We start from the raw sequence: 24,094 nt of genomic DNA on the forward strand, positions 1-24,094 counted from the left end.
CCCCATGTTTTGTATTGTTCAGCTGGAACTGAAACAAATATATGCCTTGATACCTGAAAAAAAGATTAAGAGACTTGTTTTGAAGAAGTACCATGGAAGACATGAAAAAAGTTGATAAGAGCTCTTGCAATGATGGAGTTCTACTTAGAATGGGCCTCAATGATAACAAAGCTGGAATGCAAGGTTTGGATAAAGAGAAAATCAATAAAATCATCATGGAAGCTACCAAGGTTAGTTTGATTATTCTTTTGGTGGTGCTTTATCTGTTGTCCAGTATGATAAGGCCCTCTTCTTCCTTTCCCAAATTTTATCCCTCACATGTGTAAATGGGGGGCTGCTTCTAAGAAGAGATCCGTGTGTGGGGAAGGAGTGTGTGTGTGTGTGTGTGTGTGTGTGGCGGGGGGGGGGGGGGGGGTTGTTGTAGCTTAGGACATCACGGGATACTGTTGGCTTTGTCACCAGGGACTTGGAGGAGCACAACTGAGTACTTCCTGGGGGGCTCCCTTTTTGCCTGAAGCAGTACATAAATATCACAATGCTTTCCAGAGATATTTGGGAAAGTTTCAAGTTCCTTAGGTCTCTTGTTTTCCCCTTTTCCATTCCTTTTGCTCAAGTCATCATTAATCAGCGATCTGCTGATGTGCCTCTTGGTCATCTTCCTGTAACTGATGAAGTTGATATAATCAGGTTTTTCTAGTTCTTTCAGTAGAATTTCTTTGTGCTTACTGCTTGCATCCTTGACTGTCCTGTCAATATTTAAGAGAGGTGGCCTTTTGTATGAAGAATCCACAGAGGACCCCACAAATCTGCAAAACATTGGAATATTAATTGTCTTGTTATTATAGAGTCTTAATATAGACTGTATGGGACTAACACTGTATTTGAGCAACTTTGGATTTTCTTACTTTTCCTTGCACAAATACGTATTTCATTTGGACCTATGTTACAAGCTTAATACTTCTGCTCATGAGTTAGTTCTGTGCTGACTACTATTGTTCTGTGGTGAACTGCAGGGATGGGGGAAGCAGAAAACATAGTACAAAGGGCACTTATTTTGAAAACTTGGTTTTGCTTGCATTTTCACTTTGATGATACTTTATATGTTACCAAGACTCTTACTGATTAGATGTTTCTTCTACTTACTCTGTTCACACTTTATTGAAAATTTAGTGCTTTGTCAGAGTACCACCCTAATAATGGTACTTGGATACGTTATTTCACCACAGCAGCCACTGTTTCATTTCCTAGTATGAAACAGAATGAACTGTAAAATAGGTTTTCAGAACTGATACACAGGCATCTAGTATTAGAATACTACTCTGTCAAAGAAAGCAGGAGAATACAAATACCTGCTATAGCTCAAGATGTCAAAAGAGTCATTGATTCATTTTTTTAAGCTTTTGTCTTTAAAGTTATACCTACAAATACTACCCACAATTGTGGGCGCAACAAGATTTTAGTGCCGCAAGATTTTATGATGCTTCAACTGTGAAATAAACTGGAAAAAAAAAACCCAGAGCTTAATAACAATTTTAAGCATTGCTACCTACACCAATATTTTGGTACTTATTTCCTTCAATGAATTTCAAGAAGTCATCTTTGACTGCAGAGGGGAGAAAAGATGAAGTGCATGGCTGAAATTGGAAGAAAACACATGCTAATTTCTTCTAATTAGGGTTTTTTTCTAAGCAATGAGATATGACAAATGAATGGTCTTGCTGTTCATCATTTTATCATTGTGATAAAAGTGGGTATTTTTGCTTTTTATAGAAATGCCTGATTGATTTGACTACAACTGAATTCTTGGCAAGAGTGACAGTTTGATAGTCAGAGGCACTGATCTAAAAATGTGTCCACTTTTGCAGATTTATCAAAGCTTTCAGGTGATTTAATAAAAGACATCACCTCTTCCTGCAAATGTTACTTCTTTTCTAAGCTCACCAGATGTTGCAGGAAAAATATTTAATTTCCTGGTTTTGAATTTTTCTCTTTTCTATTTTGTCATAAGTCTTCTTGTCTCTGTTAGGAGTCAGGAAGGGAAGTCACATTATATATTCTCTATATGATTCTTGTCTTTTTAAGTTTTCATTACATGTCTTTTTATTACTTAGTTTTCTTGGAGGAGCAATTGCTTCCTTAAGAGCAAGAGGTTTTTTCTACACCCATTTGCTTTTCATCATGCTCTTTCCAACAGTTTTTAATTCTGCAGTGTCCTTCAAGATTAAAGGGTCAATGAAATGCTCAGCATAAGTGGATTTGACTTTTACAGTGTTACTATTTATTTTCATGTAGATTAAACTATAGGAAAGTCTAGTAAAATGTTTAAACTTTTTTTTAAGAGTTTGATACTCCTAATCTTGAAGGTACTGCGAAGTAGTTTGACTTTTATCTACTATTTTTGAATTTCTGTGGTCAAAAATGTAATCTGCTAGAAAATGTAAACATGATAAGTTCTCTAAATAATCCCCTATACTCACATCTGAGTATAGGAGAACTGAGGAGAAATATATTTGTGTCATTTCTAAGGAAAAATATATTTGTGTCATTTGAGGAGGTAGATATAAAGCACTATTGATCTATTTTGTGTAGGATTTGTATGAAAATCCAAAGTATACATTAGAAAACATTACTGTATTTTATGTTTACTATATTTAAAGATAAAATCTGGTTGTTTGTAGGAAACTACAAATAAAAACCTTAGTGCTTTTGCAATTTTCTTCCAGGGCTCTAGATTTTATGAAAATGAACTTAAGAAAGATCAACAAGTTAACCAAAGAATTGAAAAAATGATGCAGTTAAAAGAGAAGATTACAACACAACAACTCTTGAAAGCACAGTTGCAGGTACTGATCTCGTAAAGACTTTAGAGAAAATGGTAAATGGTTAACATTTTGATGTATTCTGGTTTCTTGCATTAATTCTGATAAGCACAATGTTAACTACCATTTTGATGTCATGGAAATAAAATTGCACAATGTTTTGATGATGTAATCTTTATTAAAACTTGCTAGAGTAGATTGCAAGAATAGATTGCAAAATCAGTCTGAAATATTCTCTTAAATGAGTAAAATGAGGCAAAGTAATTCCTGTTTTTCTAAGTCTGATTAGTTTAAAGGAATGTCATAATTTATGTAAAAGTTTTAAGTACACTGTTAATAAGTATTATGTAATTCTTGAGTTTGCTTTCTGTTTTTATAATATATGTATATTTGTGTTCAGTGGCCTGCAGTGGGATGAGGGGTATCAGAATTATCAGCTCTTCTGAATCAGTATGTCAAGCAGCCACAAGAAATACAAGCAGCCTGAGCTAGAAAGGTGAAGAGGCTATTTCACTTCTCAAATGCTAATGTGAGATTTAATAGTGCCCAGAGTGTTACTGTCTATGGAAGGCGGCTCAAAAAACCAGTGGCACCAAGGTTGCACGCTAAACACTCTCAGGCATGATGAAATTAAAGTTGCTTGTAGAAGCTTAATTCCTTTCCTTTTTCATTTGTACCAAGATTCAGTCTTTAATTACATGATTGCTTGCTGGTTTTCCCTAACAGAATTCTTGCTTCATTCAGTGCACAGTGCAGACAGTGGTTGCTGAGTGGGCAATTATTCAATATTTACTTGCCCTCATTGTTCAGTGGGTGGCCTCAAGCTTTATTTGTTGTACACAAGTCCAATGCGTCTTTGAACGCAAAATTACTGACTTACATAGACTTTCTATGTCGTGTACGACATATTGTGAATCTTTTAAATTATTCTTGCAACACTGCAGTAAAGTAGTGTGATATTTTGATTTTTCGGATGAGGAGCTAAAGCACATAACAATTTAACACAGCCATTAATTTTGAATGCCATTGTGAGGGTTATAGATCCTGACTTTGGTGTACTGTCTTTTTTGTTCACTGCAGATTTGAAAATCCCTTCTGTAAATTAGATGCCAGTGTCTCAAATTTGTTCCCAGAAAAGTCTGCAGTTACTGAGTACCCCTGAAAAGTTTGCTACAGGCCTCAAGTGGTTTTACTTAATCTTTAACATGGATTAATTATGTATTTGGTTATCCTTTTCTGTTTGTTTGGTTGGTTTTGTTTTCTGTTATAGCTTTTAAGACATTTAAATGTGAAAAAACACTTCCTTCACCACAGAACTTTTCACTTTACAGAGAACAGTCTTTCTTATAAAATGAATGACATAAATGACACAGATCCTATAAAATCAGTATATGGTTATATACGATTATGCAATTAAAGAATATAGTGAAAGCAAATAAATTTGAATTGCCTTGACTACCCTCATGCTGTCTTTTTCTGAATTTGATTCTGTGATCATGCATCATCATGTTATCTTCTTTGAATGTTTTGTATGAAAATTGCTTTCTGTGGGAGAAAAAAGCAGCTTAAAAAAAGAGTGAATTTCTTTTGTGTGGGTCTTACTGAGACCTGAGTTTCAAACCCCATGCTTGAAACCTTTATGCCACTTGCTCAAATAACAGCTGTCTTTGTTTCCAAGTGGAGTGTCTGTTAAGTCAGCTGCCATACTGCATGAAAACTGTCAATAGAGGGGGATACCTTGCACACTTTTTTTGCTGGCTAATTTTAGATTGTTGCTGTTACAAAAACACCTCAGAGACTTGGGTTTTGTATTCTACCCTTCGTATGCAGATAAGCTCTGGCTCATGATTGGTTTTGCCCTCATTTCTTCATCACAAGTTCTGACCCTTTTTGCTCTCTCTTCTCTTAATTTAGCATATCCTGAATTTTTCTTGTCTTGTCCCACATCCCCATTAGTCCTCTTTCCAAAGCAGTCCTTGTTTGTGCCCCCAGAGTTTCCACTGAAGTCCCTAGCCTCCTGGCCCAGCCAGTCTTTAATCAGTGTCTGATACCCTCAGTGTCCTCCTCTTTTCCTGTCACTTACCTGCCAGCCTCTCTTCCCCAAACCATCATCTCCACCTTTAACTTTGCAAGTCTTGTTTGTCCTATTTGGTTTTCTTAATATGTGCTGTGTGTTGTTTAATAAGTTTCTATACATCTTCTGATATGGATATAATCAGCTCTCATTATTTTCTTTGTTGTCTATCAACTGTTCCTTTTAGTGTTACTTTTTGATACACCATGAGAGAACAAATTGTTCTCAAATTTCTAAGCGGGAAGTGCTCTAGAGTTGCAAAGATACCCATGTATCTACTTTGAATGCTGCAAGTTCACATCTGCGGTCCAAGGCTTGTTTGTATAGGATGGTTAGAGTCTCTTGTATGGCTTCCTGACCTGGGAGTTGATGTTAAGTGCTGTAAAGTAAAAACAAACAAAAAAATCCCCACTTACAGGATTTGTGGACAAAATCCTGTATATGCAGTGGAAACAGCAATGTAAAAAAGTTGTAGAACCTACAATGTCATTGTGACTTTCTCACTGCTAGAGTGTGTGTATACCAAGGAATTTATGAGCGTATTTCTCATTTTTACCATTTTCTTTAGAAGCCCTTCTTTGCAGAAAGGCACTTACCAACATGGATTTTGCAAATATCAGAGATTAGAAAGGATTTGTGAATCTTCTTGAAACTGTCATTTCTACGTAGAAATATTGCTTTGTGTTTTACTCCTTTATCTTTTTAAATAATCTGAAATGTGAAAGGTAGTTTGAAGTTTTCCTAATGAGTGTCATTTTTGTCTTTTAAGAGAAATGTAAGTCTTAATTTTTGAAAACTTTTCTGTAATAGTTAGATTATCCTAACAACTTAGAATGGAATTGCTTGAAATTCAGCAGTAGTTAATAATACTTTAAAAACTATCCAGATTTATAAACTCCTGTACTCCTGTTTGCTGTTTTTGTCCACCTGGGTTTTAGCCCAGATTCTGTAAATAGTTACTATTGTCTTAGGATGGTATCACTGTTATCTCTTCACTTTGTGATGTGGTCGTACAAATATAAAAGACGTTTTGCATAATTTTTCCCCTTCTCGCTTTGACAAAGCAAGATAAGATAGAAAACTTGTGTTTCAAATCATAAGAAAGAATGAGAGGGTACTCTTGAAACTGTCTAATAATCAATAATCACTCTAATAGAAATTAAACTTATAATTAAAATTTGTACTTTTTAGGTGTTTTGTTTCTATGATGGATAAAAAAAGGAAAATTAAGAGCAGCTTTTAAAAATACGTCAACCTGGATTACATTTAAGAAACCATTCCACAACTTTCCTTCTCTTACTAAGGAAACATTTATAGGTGCCCAGAATTCTCTGAGTATGTCTGGGTGCGCTTTGTCTTGGCATATTACTTGTATCAGTTGGCTTTGCTGAAGAGTTATCTTTTTGTGTTTCTGGTTAGTTTAATGTAATTTTACTCCATTCTTTGGATGTTTATGTAGGCTGATAAGTAACGATCTTGTTAGAAATACATTTGGGGAGAAAAAGCAAGTTATGTTATGCAAGTAGAGAAGCAATTGACAGTGTTAACTAAGCAATCATTCCTCAGCAATTTAGTTAGAACATTCTTAACCATTTGCCTTGGTTCAAGTGTCTTCAGCTCCAAAGACAGGGCTTTTTGCATAAGACTTTAATGCTTTTTCAGCTGTCCTGTTGGGGTGAACGGGAGGAGGGGGCAGGAGGGAAAAGAGAAACTGTCTTCAAGTAACCATGTAAATTGCACATAAATATTCCTTTCCAGGACTAGAAAGCCATTGCTGTTGATACAGATATGTACTTTGATGTCATGAATGTGTGTGTCCTTGTGCTTGCAAGCAAAATGAAACTTACGTTTCTTGAATTTCATGCCTATTTGTTGTTTGGTTGTTTGGGGTTTTTTCCTAGCAGTAGAAACCTCTCATATAAACAGAGGCTAGTGTAGTCCTTAGTGTGCTTAGATAATCACAGTTTTATAGCACTTCTTTCTTTTTTTTATATATTTTTGTCTTTCACTTCTAGAGTGCTCTGTAGTACTGCCAACATAGTCCTTTTAAATCAGTAGAGCTTAAAAATCCCTTGTCAAATAATATATTTGTGCTTTCTGGTGTCACTCAGAAGTTCATACCTCAGTCACAGTTGAAAAATATTTCAGAAACAAACATATGATCTGCAAGTCTTTTGGTAAAAGAATGCAAGCAAATTAAGCACAATTAAAGTATTTCATGGAGAGGTGTGAGTGCTTGGCCTCTTACCTCCTAACATGGAGCTGATGAAGCAGGAGTGGTGCCTGCAGTCTTAAATGCTTGGGGTGAAAGGTGCTTTGCACACACAGACTTTTCTATAAAAGCCACCATTGCAGTTTTGGTAGTAATCCAGCCTAATGGGATCTGCATTTCGGTTACAAATGTTGAGGAATTTTTTGAAGGGGTTAAGAGGGAACCTGTTTGAGACCATCTTTCCAACAAAAAAAGATATATGGATCTGCCCTGTGAGTCTGCTCTGTGAGCTGTTAGTCTTCTCTTCACCTGTCCAATTTTCTCAAGTCTGATAGCTTAATTTAGGAGTGTTCAGGAAATTCTCTAATGGCATGTTTTAAATTTTTAGAATAACGTGTATCATAGTAACTAAAACTGCAATGGTCTTACAAAGTTTCTGTCTCTAAATGATTTTTTTCTACATAGGTGGATATTTTTAATCAGTAACTTGGTTGGGTTTTTTTGTTGTGCTAGTTAGACAGGGTTTGGGTTTGGTTTGGGTTTTTTTTTTCGAAATGATATGCCTAATCTGTTTGAGTTTTTAGGATCATTTGTACTCTTGCGCTTCAGCTGGGTTAATATTTTTTCCACTATTGGTTTACTCTGTTCAGGTGGACAAACTTGTGATAGAACTGGAACAGAGCCGTAACCTCAGTAATACAATTGTACACATTGACATGGATGCCTTCTATGCAGCCGTGGAAATAAGAGACAATCCAGAGCTGAAGGAAAAGCCTATAGCAGTGGGATCAATGAGTATGTTGGTAAGGCCAAAAGTCAAGCAAATATAAAAACCAATTACATAAATCAAAAGCCTAATAAACTATAAAATAATAATATGATGACACTACTGTATAGAACATTCTTGTAAGTGGGGAAAAAAAAAACCAAAAATAATAGTGGAAACCCCTATTCTAACACTCGTCCATGTAAGCTGAATTTTATTTTTCAGTAAAAAGTGTGATAAGGAAATCTTAAATTATGTAAACAGATTGAAAGGGGTGTGGGGTGAGGGGGCGCATATAGCCTGTCAGTCTTGTCTGCCTGGAAATATGTGATTAGAACTTCATTATTTAATAAAAACTTGATTATTGAATACTGAACTTATTTAATCTCTCCTAAGTCTACCTCAAATTACCATGCTAGGAGATTTGGTGTACGTGCAGCCATGCCTGGATTTATTGCTAAAAAGCTATGTCCACATCTAACTATAGTACCATTGAACTTTGAAAAATACGGCAAAGTGAGTAAAGAGGTAAGTTTGAAAGAGCTCTCAAACTAAAAGTCAATGTACTTGGTTTTAGACTCAATCAATACATCAGTTCTAGATGATACACTAAACGGTGGTTTAAATATTAATCGCTTTGGTGATCTGGCTTTGAACCTAAATTGAACAAAACATTGGTGCTTTTGTGCAAGTTGATGACAAAAGTACTGCATTCACCCATCATGCTATTTTAATGAAGCCAGTAGTGATGCTGATAGAGATTTTCAAAACTGTGTAGTCAGCAATTGATACCATTTCAGCCTTATTATTCTCAAAATTTCAAAACCATTGAGCATAATCTAATTACTAGGAAGCTGGAAGTAGATAGGAAACAGATAATAATGTCATGTTGTGCATAGTCATAATTTTGAATGCTAATTACTAGAGGGAGAAGCAAAGAGCATTAGAGAGTTCTAAATGCAGATTCATTTATTTTAGAAGGGACTTGAAATACATAGCAAAGAATCAGGGAAAAAAGAAATAATGTTGTTCTTAAATCAAACTAGTGCATGGGACAAGTTTCTCAATTGCAAGAAAATTATGCCAATATTTAGTTGTTTATTTTTATGAAGCCTTTATTCACATAAAGTAAGCTAATTAGTAATTTTGATCTTATTACATTTTTATCACTTCTGTTGTAAAATGTTGTATATAAATATGAATATTTCAGAATGGGTTTGAACGTAATAAGGAGTTTGAATTTCATGATAGATATGTTTGATAGAGTAAAGTATTAACAGTTCAGGTTGCTTTGGTTTTTTAGTTATGTTTTTCTCTTGGGATTTGGATTGAAAACATTTAAATTCATTTCATTTTTGTCTTTAAAAGTTGAATGGTGAATCTTACCTTTAATCAGTTTCAGAAAGTTGCAGTGCACATGAATAAATGTTGCGGTACCTAAGAATTTCACTAAAACTAATAAAGAAAACATGATGCAGTCAAGTTTTCCGCCTTAATTAAAAGGGATGGGGGAAGAGGAGAAAGGTGGACAATGTTATTTTGACCTTTTAATTTATTATGTTGCTGTTGGGGAAGTTGCACTGATCACTAAAGAATTTTCTTAAGTTTTGTGGCATTCAGTGCTTTGACACATTTGTTCTAACTTTACTGTGAATACATTTTAAAGTTTAGGTGCGTTTTTGCATGTGTGATGTCTGACACACAGTGCACAGAAAGGTGCATCAGCTCATGTGCTCTACTAAGTTCCTCAGCCCCCAGAGTTTAATTCAAGTGATTACTGCAGTGTCTATGAACCTAGTGGTTGTACTAGTGCTCCTTATATGCCAACCTTGATGATCTCTGCAGTAAAATACATTGCTCAAAATCTGTTCAGTTCTTGCTTATTATTGATACCTTGCTACTTGTGAGAAGCAGTACCCTATTTTTCCAATATCAATAAGAATTTGTTCTACAAATACGTTTAATATTTATTGGTCATCTTGAATTTTCAGAGTACATTTGTTCACCTCATAATTGTGTGTCAAGATCTGCTCTTACAGCAACAAGGCTTTAAAATTTCACTATGTGTTTGTCAAGGTTAGAGAAATACTGACCGAATATGATCCCAATTTTATGCCTATGGGCTTAGATGAAGCCTACCTGAACATAACAGAGCATTTGGAAGAAAGACTGAACTGGCCTGAAGATAAGAGAAAATTCTTTCTTAACACAGAAAGTACTACAAAAAAGGGTAAGCGAATTACTCTCTTTTCATGTGGTCTCCTGACACTGAGGGCTAGCCAGTTTCTTTTAGTAGTCCTTGGCAGAATGATGATGGTGCTCGTCCTGGGTTTGGCTAACTAAATAGTAGTTAAAATTTAAACTTTATTTTCTTGACAGAAAGTCCCCCCTTGGGACTTGTAGCTGGTGGTTTTACTGACAGTGCTCAGGGGGCTGTTAGGCCTCCCCATTGGGTGGTGGGGTCATCAACACCAACCACTTGACTGGGTGCCTGGGACCTTCAGGGCTGGCAAGGAGGGGATTAGTCAGCCCGGTACCCAGGAACCTTAAGGCCAGTGGAGAGGGGAAGAAGAAACCTGTTTGGTCACGAAGAATGGCTGCTTGCCTTATAAAATGGTGATAAGTTATGGTAAAGATATTGCCAAGGTTGGGGAGCAGTGGTACTAGCCACATATGCATATAACCTAAGTTTCAGGTAATCTGCACCCTCTGGAAATGTAGATACTTGCGTAAATCATCATCCTGTATACTTTGCCTCTGATTTGTTAGTGTACAGGTTAATTTCCTCCACTACTGACCTGTGTGTAAAAGATATGTATGCTGATGATGATTTTGTCTTGGAAGATCTTGGAGGTTTCTTTTAATGTCAGTAAAATGTGTGAAAAGTGGTACTAGTTTTGCTAAACCAAATTGTGTGGTTTAGGAGTGTATTTCTCCTTTAAAATTCAATGTGATGATTTTGCCAGTAGGTAGTAACAATCTTACAACTTAAGGAAGCACAGAATAAATACACTTACTGCTCTGCAAGTTCTTTGTATTTTGAAAAAATATTTCCTAAAATACTGTGCATCAGAAACATGAGAAATTGTCTGCAAATATGTCAGCATGCATACACTCTAATTACATGATTGTTTTACAAAACTAAAATTGCATAAAGAAATCAGCACTTGCAGGAGCTGCAGTAATGCTTAAGATATGACTGGATTTCACTTGGCACTAGAAGATGGAGTTGGAACCCTATCCACAACCATATAGCCAATCAGGAATTATATAAAAGGAGTCATACAAATGGTTGTTTGATGCACAAACTGGAACATTTATGTTATTAATATTAAAAAATTACCTAAATAGTCATTAAGATCATAATCAAGGATACACTACTACTAAAAACCATTGGTAGAATAGAAAGAAACTGGCATAATGTTTGCAAAACAAATAATGCAGATGAGTAGTTATATGCTTCATACTTCTGACATATTTATTCTTTTGAAAAACAAGCACTTTACTATAACGGTGAAGTTTGTTGCTCCTGACATCACTTGTTCTACCATGACTGCAGTTGAAAACAAGAAGCGGATCAGGCTGGTAAAGTTTACCAGATATTCCAGAATCCTAATTTTCTTAGGAGAATGTTGAAAAAAAACTTTTGCAATATGTCTGCAAAAAGGAAAGCATCTGGCCTTCACTCTGTTGTGAAACAAAAATAATGCCAAAATGTTGATGTTTTCAGCTGCTACAGCAACAGGCCATTAAACCTAGCTGCTTTTCTGGAAGTTATCCTAGCCAATTCTAATCTCAGCCAAGCTCAAATCATACTAAGAACAAAGCAGTTATGACTCTGTTCTTCAAAGACACTCCTTTCTACATCCACAATTGTTTTGGCAAAATAATTACATTATTTTTCCAAAACATCAGCAATGAAAAAACACAACCTGGTAATGGACTCTTCAGCCACTGCAGAAGGAAACCATTGTTTTATGTGGGTGGATTGTTTGTGTTTCTGTCCAACATAGATAAAGATGCTACAGATGGGTCTGCCAAAGTTAATGAAGATGGATACTCTTCTTCACCGGTACTGTTTGAAGACAACACACCTGTGATGGATGACCACCCTGAACAAAGAGATCAATCAGTGGAAAATTCAATTGTCTTTGGAACTTCTGCAGAGGAAGTTGTGAAGGAAATTCGCTTCAGGATTGAGCAGAAAACTCAACTGACTGCTAGTGCAGGTATTCCAACACATATGAATAACAATTATTATTATTTGTATTTCCACATCTTCTACACTAATCTCAGAAGGCATTAATGAAGAAATTAGCATTGCCACAGCATTTTTGTGCTGCAAAGAAATATGTTCTCTTTGCAAGTCTGTAAAGTCTGACTTTAAAGTGTTTCAAGAGATACTGTGGCTCCTGATTTGTTTAATCATGGAAACAGTTGTATAATCTTTTTGCTTCTCTCTTAAACTATAAGTAATGTGGAAAAATGACTAGTGCGCTCAGGAGCTAATCTTAGTACTGGTGGTTATTGTTTTAGTACTTCATGTAAAGTGGGTTTTTGAGCCAGTGATCATAGTGAAATTGGTCACTGGTTGCTAAATTGCCGATAGTTTGAGTAGCACATCCATGTTTTGAAGCATTTCTAAGAGCTCTCCACACTAGTCCTTGCTTAAGGCAATATAAAAAATGATTACAGAGTTAGCTCTCAGAGAAGTAAACATGTGTTTAAGTTAATAAACCTAACTGGCTTTTTAATATTTACCATTCGAGGTTTATGTCTCGACTTCAGGCAGCCTATTAGATGTTTTGATAGTAGTCTGGATTAGGTTACTAAAAAAAATGTATGTCCTTAGCTACTTAGTTTAGATGCCACCTGAACTGCTTTGTAAACCAGGTCAGTGAGGCATCAGGAAGTCCTGAGCTTTATGAAGCAGATGTGGGAAGCCAGGGACTGGTTCAATGTAAGTAGAGGTAAAGGAACAGCTAGTAGGAAATAGCAGGATGAGACAGACCACGGCCTTCCGTGTGTGTTATCTCATAAGTGGTAGCAAAACAATAATTTTGTTCTACTGAAATTTTTGTGTAGAAAACAGATGTAGCTCTTATAAGGGGTTTTAAGCCTGAAAATTAAAAACAGTTAGAAGTCTAATAGAAAAAATTCTCTAAATAAATAGAATTACTTCTGGCATGGTGAATAATATATCAGTGTGCAAGTCAAAATTCAGGGCTCTAATGCAGAATAATATTACTTTTCTTGCTAAACCAATTCCAGAGTACAGTTGTGAGGAGTTACTTTGATAGGAGTACATCCCTACAAGTGTCAGCGAAATACATGTTTCTAAATGGTTACATACTGCAAAAGATGTTAATTCAGTAGTTTTTGCAGAAAGTCATTCAGTCTTTTTTCTGAAATATGAAGAAGAAATGTCTGCTTCTCACTAAGAGATACCACAATCACCATCATAAAATAGTTCATTCGTGTAACTGATGGTATTTTTAAACAGTTGGTATTTAACCCCTCATGGCTGACTACTGCCTGTTATGTTACCGTGACTATATTAAAATAGTAGTACACTTTACCTGGTGCATCCATTATATTTAATCTGCCATGTGTATTTACGTTCTCACATGTCTATTACAAAATGTTTTTGCAGAATTGTAACAAATCTGGTTATCAGTCATCATCATTCTTTTATGTCTAGTCTTTCCCAAATCTGCTGGCCACTCTTACTCTTTTAAATATTGGACAGTTGTAATTAAGCATTGTCTCTTTTTTAAAAAAAGTAAGGTTTTTGTTTGTTTTAAAGGAATAGCACCGAATACAATGTTAGCAAAAATGTGCAGTGATCGTAATAAACCTAATGGACAATACAGAATTGCTTCTGAGAGACAAGCTATTCTAGACTTCCTAAAAGATTTGCCTATTAGAAAGGTAAGAGATACCATGAATTTTACTATGCAATCATGTATGTTCTTTATGTTCAAAAAGCAAGATTTCTGGTGAAGAAATAGACTTTTATGGGTAATCTGCCCAGTTGTGTTTGATGTAAATTATTCTTGGTATTAGATCTACAAATGGAAAGTTTCCACCATAATACTTGCCCTTTTTCAGGTGCCGGGTATAGGAAAAGTAACAGAGAAGATGTTAAAAGCCCTTGGAATTGTGACGTGCTCAGAACTTCACCAGCAGAGGGCACTGCTTTCTCTTCTCTTTTCAGAAGCATCTTGGCGTAATTTCTTGGATATTTCCCTTGGTTTGGGTTCAACACATTTGGAGAAGTATGTTTGGGGTTTTTTCTCCCACATCTACATTTTCCTAAATTTTTTTCTTGTGTATGTTACCTACTGTACATTTTAAGACACACCTTACTGTCAAACAAATATTATGAAAATTTGGGTCATTTAATATATCTTAAAACACATCTCTGATACCTGTTACTGTTATATGTATGACTAAGATACACCAAAAAAGCCAAACAATAACCAGAAAAAGGTTGGGCAGCCAGGACTAATATATGAAATCCCAAAAGTCTGTCAGAGAATTTATGCTTAAGCGCATATCAAGAAATCAAGTCAGTATCATTTAGAATAACCTCATAGTTACTAAAATAGATAGAGAAATTAGTTATACTAAACAAAAGGTGTTCAGTTTTGTTTCTTCTGTAAAAATAATCTGCATTAATTGGTTTTCATTATTATCTGGTTGTAATGAAAAAACCACATTGGTACTTGATCTTCTCTGCTGATAAATTGTCATATTTCTAATGAAGGAAAGCGAAACTTCTGTGTCTCCTATCATATTTGTGTTCATATTTGTAATATCAACTTGTGAATTTGCTGGAATAGAACTGAATATTTTATATCCTTCTTCATATTTATTCCTTTAAGATTCATGCTGCTTCAATGGCTTTTTAGCCCACTGTTCGGGAGGAGAGAAGTCAGTCTTACTCGTGAATACATGGCGAATACACATCATTTCTGAGCCTGGATGCAAATTATGAACACTTGCTGCTTAAAAAAAAAACCAAATCCAACGTAGCATTTTGCTGTTTGTGTAACCAAGAGTCTTCATTTATGATTGAGTCGTTTCTTTTAAATATTCCTTAAATATCCTTCCATCCATCCAAAAGTGCTGGTACTATATTTAAGAAAGGCTTTACAATGATTTGGTTAAATTAGGAATTCCACTGTACTTCTGAAAGTAAAAAGACCTGTTCTGTATGTATTGTTAGTTCTCTGATGGTAACAGGTCTTACATGCTTTCCATTTGACTACAAAATAAGATACATGGTTAGAAGTTTGTAGCCCAGGATGTGTTCACACAAGTCTTTGTTGGGTGGGTTTTTCTTCCAGAACTGTGTTGACTTGAAACAAAATATGCAGTAAGGTTGGCTTTGTGAAGGTGACTTGATAAAAGATAAAAAGTGGTTTTCTGAATATTTTTTGCAACCTCAAATGGTCCTTTAATAATTGTACACTCTCCAGTTTAGGTTTTGTACAGTCTGGGAAATTTCCCAGTACGTTTAAAAAAAAAAAAAAAAGAAAACCACAGAGAAAGCATTTCAAAAGCCAGGATTACCATTGTGAAGAGGAATACAAATTTAATGGTGTTGTCTAAGAAATTTATGTCTTGGTTTTGCTTTTATTAGCACCAACTTGTTTTCAGTGATTTTTTCTTTTTTTTTTTTTTTTTAGTGAGGAGAAAGCAAGCCATTAAATACAAACACCCAAGTCTTCAGGAAATACTGGTCTTATGGTCATTGTCTTTGACCACCTTTGTTTAGCAAAATCTGAGGATACAAAATTTGTTTTTTCCAATACATACAAACAGAAGGGCCTAACAGGAAAATGATCTGGGAAACTCTAGATGCAGAACAGTTGTTAAAAGACGCTCAACTAAAACTGGAAGGAAAAAAACAAGCAAGCAAACAAGAAAAGCCTTAAGACGTCACCTTTGACAAGGGCAATAATTTAGACAGAAAGCAAACTAATTCCTCAGATAAATACTCAAATATACTTAGAATGTTCAGAATTTTGAGTGCAGTGCTTCACAGTTACAGCTAGGTGAGAAAGTGTATGATGTGTAGTTAGTTTTGTATTTAAATATAACTCTCTGATACAAGAAGGGAGTTTTGTTGGGGGGTTTTGTGTATATTTTTTTTTTTACAAACTTTTGGTGTCTGTGGATGAACTATGTCATATGCAGTAGTTTAAAAAAATTCTCTGCTTCACACTCACTTAAACTTGATGTATAAGGTTTGTAGAAAAAGTTAACATCCAAATTTTATAGGAGAGGCTGCTGCTAGTTATTGAAGCATGATTGAGTTTATTGAAAATATAACAGTTTAAGGTGAAGTGAGTATAATAAATTGTTTTTCTTTCCAAAGGGATGGAGAAAGAAAAAGTATGAGCACTGAAAGGTATGCCTCATTAATATTGAAAAAAATTATGTCAGTCACTAATCCTACTTAGTATTAAGTAGTGTATACTTCTAGTCATGGAATTTCAATGTATTTCTGTGTTAAAAATCTGCATGTACACTAGGCTACATCAGATTAAAGTTTTATTATTTTATCTTCCTTGGCTTCATAAGACAACGGAGGTACTTCTGTTGGTTCTTTTCTCATCATCTGATTCTCATTGTGCCTTTAATGCATAAAAGTGAGCTTTAAGCCTTAATGTAAGGTGGAAACATGTAAGAACTGGATTTTTAAATATACATTCCAGTGTAACGTCAGTATAATTCTGTTAGCCTACAGGCACATACACATCAAGTGTAGCATAACACAGACTTGTAAAATAGGCAGTAGTTTTGCATGGTTAAAAAAGTGGTTATGTTTCCTAATTTTAATGTTTTTATCAATGTAAAGGGTCTTAAGAAGGTAGTGTATGTCATTTTCAAAAGTTCACTTTCAAAAAGGAGAAACTATAAAGAGAATCTGTAGAGCACCGTGATAACTATGCCTACTCCTGTGTGTTATCTGTTCTTAAGTAAGAAGATAAGATTCTTACTCCTATTAAGATTTAATAGTTGTGGACAGCTTAAATAAGCCCTGTAAAGTTTGGTATCACCAGAGCTGAGAAATTTTTGGCTGTAGTCTTGTGCTGGTTAGCAGGCAAACAGGTTATCTGAGTAGCCTATTGCACCTTTCTGCTTTTGTTTCTTCTTTCTTTTTTCCTAAGGAAAATAGTTTTAGACCGGAGACATCAATGGGCTGCTGAGATCATGGAACTAGTTTATATGAGGGGAGGAGATACACCTGAAATAGCATTCTCTATCATGCACCTGCCAAACTTAGGACATTTACGGCTTCCCAATTACTGCAGCATTGCAATGGTGTAGACCACTGCAGCATTGCCAGGGTAACGTGAATTAGTCCTTGGATAGTAACATGGACCCACAGTAAAATATTTATCTCTGTAGTTTGGCAGCATGCAAACGTTTTTAGGGGAATGCAAATCATAATAGAGGATGACATCAATATAATCAGGTAAACCTGAATATAACCTAGAGATGCGAAATCAGTGTAGCCATAGGGTCTTTACACACATAAAGCCTGACATGGAACCATGACTCTCTGAAATCTCTCCAAAAGCATCTAGCAGTTCTAAGTTTTGTTTCCCACTTCTCTTAAAACCAGTGCTAACTGAGGGTTGCCATTCCTCTGATGTTATTACTAAAAAGCAGATGCACAAACAACAAAAAATTACTGTAATTTCTCTGCTGAGAAGCTCTAGCAAAAGCATTTAGCGACATTTTTGGCAGAAAAATATTTTCCTCCTCTGAAGCTAGACATAATTATAGCTGGTATTTTTTTCTTAGCATCTGCATTATTTATTTCTGATACTTGGCTCTGTTGATTTTCTAATCCTTTCTTCTGATGTTACACAGCACTGTACAAAGGAGATTAAATACAAATAACTAGGCTGGCTCATTAATTCAGTTGGTGTTCGTATTCTCTCTTGCAAATACTTAAGCATTAATGACCTTAAATCTGATATATTTTCAAATAGAGCATGAAAAATTGAAAGCCAAATTATTTCATTATTTGAAAGGCTTTGCAAACATTTTGAAACAGATAAACGTGCACAAATCTTTCTGTATAATATTTGTATAGATACTAATTTTTCCTTGAAGTAAACACTTAAACCTTTTACAACCTTCTGATGTAGTTTTGTTGAGCTCCTAAAAATACATTTAGATGGTAGTCACTGAAAATTTAAAGGATTCATACTGACAAAAAGATTGTGTCTTTCTCTTAGAACATTCAGTGAAATAAGTGTAGCAGAGGATCAGTACAACTTGTGTCGAGAATTGTGCAGAGACCTTGCTCAAGAGCTACAGAGAGAAGGACTTAAGGTATTGATATTGCTGTGTTTACTTGCGAAAGGACAATACCTTGCATTACTGCGAATGCTTTCAGCAGCATCACACCATGCAATCTATTTTCAGAATTCTCTGTTCTTCAATTTGCAGATATTTACGATTCTTTAGGCAACATTTGGTATTGTTCAGGTGGCTATCGGTGTGTGGGGAAAAAATGAAGCTATTTAGCATATAAACATTTAAAAAATTGTTTATAAAATCAATGTTTATAAACAAATATTAGAGTTGATCATCTCTGAGCTGTGCGTTGGTTAATTGTGTAATACGAGTGCACCTAAACCACCGTGTTATTCCCCTGTACTCAAGCCAGATCCAGTCGATAGCCAGTAGTGTAGTTTAAGAAGTTCACATGTCCTGAACTTGCTGCTCTTAATGTTAGGAACAATCCTTGTATTCTTTACCCCAAAATTTCTATTGATTATCTATAAAGAACAGTTTCCATTTTCTGTGAAGGTCCTCTTAGTAAACCAAGGAATAACATTCAAGACCTAAAAGACTTGTGATTAATCTTCTTCAGCCATAAAAGATTGTCTCAGAAGATGACAGGTTGAAAAGGAGATAATCAGCTCAGAAGGAAAAAGGTTATTCTTACAAAAGGAATACCATTTATTTACATTTGGATGGACACACTGAATCACACAAATGGTTTGAAAGGGGTTGCCAGGGGAGTATCTGTGCCAAACACAGATGCTACGTATGGCTCTAACAGTGCCATGCAGGGGGAAGGAAGCTCTCAGCGAATCCTCAACTGGGCATCTCTTACGCATCCTTAGTAGTTTTCCCAGCACAGTTAAGATATCTGGTGCTGAAAAGTTTCCAAATAAAGAAATATATTTTTTTAGACAGTAGAAGTTAGAAATTAAGCCAGAGAAAATCTATTGAACGTGCAGTGGTGGCAGATGGTCTGCTGGGACCCATAGCCAAATGACCCAGTTCAGAGAATTCAACTTTGGCAGCAGTTTAAAAACAAGTGCAGTATCTTGCAGACCAATTCTTGGCAGTGCCCCTTGCTGTACACAGTTAAGCACAAAGTTTTGACCATGGCTTGAGGGCCCTTGTATAGATGCTACATAGTAATTGTTTCTGTGCTGTATATGCCATGCTTAACTTTTCTTTCCCTCCCCCTGCCCTCTCCCCCTCCTTTTTTTCCTGCCTAGGGTAAAACTGTTACCTTGAAGCTAAAGAATGTGAACTTTGAAGTTAAAACAAGAGCTTCAACTATGCGGTCTGCTGTTTCTACAGAGGAAGAAATATTTGCTGTTGCTAAAGACTTACTAGGAACAGAAATTGATAGTATTGCTCCTCACCCTTTGCGGATAAGACTTATGGGTAAAATATTTTAAACTAATTCTTCCTTTTCAGACTTAATGGGTATTGAAATAGCATGGTTGGGCAAGTCTTCAGGTCTGATAAAATTGTACAAACCTTGGGATCTATTGTTGGTATTTATAGGGTGTATAGTTTCTGTTTAGAGATAAAACACACTTTATTGAGTAGATGTATACCTCAAAAAGTGTCAATTAAGAATTATAGTGCCAGTTTTATGAATAGTTCATAATTGTCTGTTTTTTCATTATTAGGTGTAAGAGTATCAGGATTTCTAAGTGAAGAAGAGAGGAAGTACCAACAAAAAAGCATTACGAGTTTCTTAAAATCAGGAAAAGAACCTGGTTGTCTTAGGCTTCAGCCACTGAAGTCCAAGCAAGACTATTTCACAAAAGATTCAGAAGTATCTCCCAAGGAGAGTTTTTTTGATAAAAAGCGAGCTGCAAGGCAACTAAACCATGAAAGTCTGTCTTCAGATGAAACTGTAGGTAAGCAGCTCTTTCATGATAGGAAATCGTCAGGATATCCTGTGGAAGAAACAAAGAATGTCACAGACATGCAGAATTTTGATCTGCATAAGAGCTTCACCTGCCCTGTTTGCTTTGAGGAGCAAAGAAGCAATACTCTGGAAGACTTTAATAGGCATATTGATGAATGTCTCACTGGGACTGTTGTTAAAGATACCATTGAAATGTCGAAGAATGACAGTTCAAGAGAAAATACACTTAACTTTCTTCCACAATTCAAAAATGAAAATTTTGATGAATGTCAAAAAAATAAAACACACGATTTAGCAGGAAGAGACCAGTCTGCAAGTGCATCTGAAAATAGCAATAGCACAGAAAAAACTCAGATAATATCAGATAAACTTCACGGAGAAACACATCCCAGCAATCTCAGTGATATTGCTCGAAATGTCTGTGTGAAACAGTGTCTGTTCCCCAAAAGAATTTCACAAGATAATGAAGACCAGTTCGAAAAGACTGAACTTAGAGAAGAAACTGGCTCATCCTGTTTCTTTGAAGCCAAAGAAGACAGTGTTCTTGTTTGTCCAGTTTGTAATTTAGAGCAGAAAACCACCAGTCTTGTGTCATTTAACAGACATGTGGATATCTGTTTAAATAAAGGTCTCATCCAGGAGCTGACAGACAAAAAAGATTGTCCTACTAATAATATGGAAAACTCAAACAGAATGGGTAAGTATGTACACTAAGATATATTTGATTATTCAGATTATCTGCCTGTACAATTTAAATAATTTGTAATCTTGTACTTTTCAGGGCTTTTGAGATTTTTGCAGCAAATTCATTTGAGCAAGGCCTGTGTAAGAGTGAACATTTGAATATCAAAAATATCAACTCAGTTTTCATGCTAAACTGGATTTATGATGGTAGTTACACAGTGTGTTATCATTTGCCACAATGGTGACCGAGGAATTACTGCTCATTTCTGTAAATTCTATGTTTGCTAACTTGCAGCCACCTTCAGAAGGTTGCTTGTCTGGCCACTGAGATTTAAATGAAAAATCAATGAAACCATCTTCCAGCACGATTGTTTCAGAGATTCAGTAGACAGAACAGTAGTCCCACTGTGTAATGTGCTGGCTGAAACAGAGAGGTGGTGCATGGAAGCATGAAGGCAGAACTTGCAAGCCTGGTTTACATTTAATAAAATCTATTACATAACTGCACCTGTAGCATGCCAAACCAGTAGCATGTTTATTCAAGTAGTTTCTCTTTTTGATGAAGAGTTCATCTTTGTCCAGATCCGATTTGTCAGTGCAAGTAGTTAGGTATCTGTTTGAAGTACCCTGTCCCTAATCTAACTTGAGAACTTTATAACAGGAAATTAAAATGCTGATGTGTTAGAATTATCAGAACACAATTAGGATTTACCATATCAATCTCTTACACAGAAACTTTTGTAAATAGTATTGTTGTTACAAGTGCAAAACAGGCTTTGTATTGCATGAAGAACTTAACTGTTGGCAAGTATTCCCTCCCTGCCCTCCCCTTCCCCCACAGGATAAAAAAAGATAAATTGAAAATACAGTTTTCAATGAGCAGCTTGAAAATGGAGTACTCTGAAATGTTTCAGAAAGGTACAAGGTTCAAATTAAACAATTACAATTCAATAAAGTGTTTCTGTTTTTCTCTTTTATAAATGTTAGAATAAATGGCATTACTTAAGCGGCAGATAATAAAATGTTATCTTGTCCTTGAGACAGATTGGTAACAAAAAGAAAAAAAAATAATTACCCAAAATTATTCTTTTAAAAGTTCTGTCATGTATGTGACTTCTGAACCATTCTTTCTTTCTTGAAGTAATTAATTTGCTTGTTTCCATTTATTTTCCATTTATTTTTCAGGAGGTTTAAGCAAAGGACAGCAATGCACAAATCCGTCACAAGGAACAAAAAGGTAAGTCTCTTCTGAAAATTTGACTGCACAACTAAAATAACATTTAGAAAAATACTGAGTATTGTAAAAGTCATGTAGGTATGCATTTATATATTTTAACCTCTTACTGGTGGTTTTTGTTGTTTTTTTTTCTTTTTTTCTTTAACTTTAGGTCTGGACTAACAACTTCGCAGTCAGTATCAAAAAAAGCCAAGTCAAGCAATTCCAAGCATACAATCGAAATGTTTTTTAAATGACTGTGTATCAACGTATTCCATATGAAATACTTCATAGTGGTTTATGACTACAAATTAATTTAGCATTGGTGCTAGGCTGGATTCAGGTGCCTGTCCCTTTGGAGCCATGACATGCCTGTTTAAAAAGAACATGATATTTGAGGTGGAAGTACAACTGGGGTGGGTTTTGTAATTTTTTTTTTTTTAGAATAATACTGATTTTTTTTTCCTGGTTGTTTCCAAGAATCAAAATTCACTAGCACTTTAGCTTGGTTTATATTAAACATGTGGAACTTTGTTGTGGGTCACGAGCAGCCTCATGAATTCTCCCTGTTGTTCAGCAAACAGAAACAAGGGATTAGAGCTGCAATTGAGCAATGCTGTAGGGCAAGCTACCTGGAAAGCAGGGCTCATTTAGCTAGTGTCACGCTGAGCTTACTGAAGGTCCTCTTTGTGTTGGTTGTATTGGCCATGGTAGCCACAGTAGCTCAGGCCAACAACAACTCGACACAAAATGTAATTTTGGTATTAGCTTGCAAACGTGTCTTCTCAGCAGATGCAAAAATTGGTTTCCTCACAGTCTCAGAGGAAAGGGGCAAGAATGTTGAGCACAGTCAAGCTTCCATTGCTGTCACTGAAAGTGACTTCACTAAGAGTGGATGGATCAGCTCCGTGGGACTCACTGTTATGAGATGCAGGATGCCTCGCTAGTTTTAAAAAATGGCAATAAACCTGTTAATTAGAGAAGGATTCCTCCAGGTTGGTCAGACAAATGTTTGATCCTTGGTCTTTCCAAGGAGACAAAACTTCAATTTTCTTCACAAGTGCGAAATTGTTACCAATAAGTAGTACTAAATTTACTTTAAATAAAAGGTCCGTGGTGCAATAATAATAGGAATGACGTGCAAATATGCAAGATGCTGAACTTTTTATTATCTACCTATCATTAAAATTCTATACTTCTGAATATTAATTCTGTATTTTATGAATGCATATGTGGAAGGAAGAGGTGGTAAAGTGCAAGTATTTAAAATAATCTGCTTAGATTTTTTCTGTTCACAACAAATTGCTTAAATGTAGACATCTTATTAAAATTAAATATTTATCAGGCAAATAATTTATGATAGCATATTTATTAAGTTATACAAACTAAGTCAAACCCCTATATGAAAAACAAACTGCTTTTTAATTGCAAAAATATTTAAGTTGCTACTGTAGAAGCATCTAGTTTGGTGTATAAATGTATTGGAAGTACTTCAGGGTTTGCTTGTGCTTTTAAACAGCTATACCTGGTATGTTTTAGATGCTTTGGCTAAGTCCAGGACACCTTTTGTTTGTGTCCAAGCTTGCTGGAATGATTTCTCCATCTCCACCTGCTCATCTGTTCATTTTCTAGATGCCACTGTACCCACAGCTGTGTCATTTGAATTCATATCGGTGCAATTCATATCAGTTTTGGACCAAATCAGCTGTACTAGTTCAGAATACATAAGGTGACACAGTTGACTTTTTGTAAACCAGGTCAGTGAGCATTCAGCACGAGCTGTTCCATTGGCAGATACACAAGCTGGAAACTTTAAGTAGGAGCAACGTAAAGGGAGCTGAGGGAACTATGATTTAAGCTACAAGTGCTGTTTAGAAAGTGAACCTCTGTCCCTTTATTAGATTGTATCTCTTTGATTCAATAAAGTGTAGGATGTAAGTATAACCTTGTTGTTGTGTGTGTTTCTTTGAAATGTGTGTTTTTACACAGACATTACTTAGGAAAAAGTAAATTGCTGTAAGTTCTTGAAGTGGATGAAAAGAACCTTGTGGAAAGGTGATACTCTATGTTTACAGAAAGTGCCTGATGAGCTTTATGTTTTTATGTTTTCCA

The 24,094-nt window shown here is 35.5% G+C and overlaps 1 protein-coding gene across 1 annotated transcript; it reads left to right on the forward strand.

The window, feature by feature from the left end:
* Positions 1-96: 96 nt before the first annotated feature.
* On the forward strand, positions 97-22,239 carry POLK (DNA polymerase kappa; the record flags this gene model as incomplete). The annotated part of the gene is made up of 14 exons (XM_084278592.1): positions 97-230; positions 2,724-2,843; positions 7,756-7,908; positions 8,268-8,399; positions 9,948-10,101; positions 11,885-12,100; positions 13,678-13,802; positions 13,983-14,149; positions 16,258-16,290; positions 18,134-18,230; positions 19,415-19,586; positions 19,838-20,779; positions 21,952-22,003; positions 22,155-22,239. Exons 1-14 carry the CDS (start codon positions 102-104, stop codon positions 22,237-22,239), a joined length of 2,577 nt encoding a protein of 858 aa, XP_084134718.1. The 5' UTR covers positions 97-101.
* Positions 22,240-24,094: the final 1,855 nt, after the last annotated feature.

The sequence above is a fragment of the Gallinula chloropus genome, assembly GCF_964237585.1.
Source record: "Gallinula chloropus genome assembly, chromosome: Z".
NCBI classification, from domain to species: Eukaryota; Metazoa; Chordata; class Aves; order Gruiformes; family Rallidae; genus Gallinula; species Gallinula chloropus.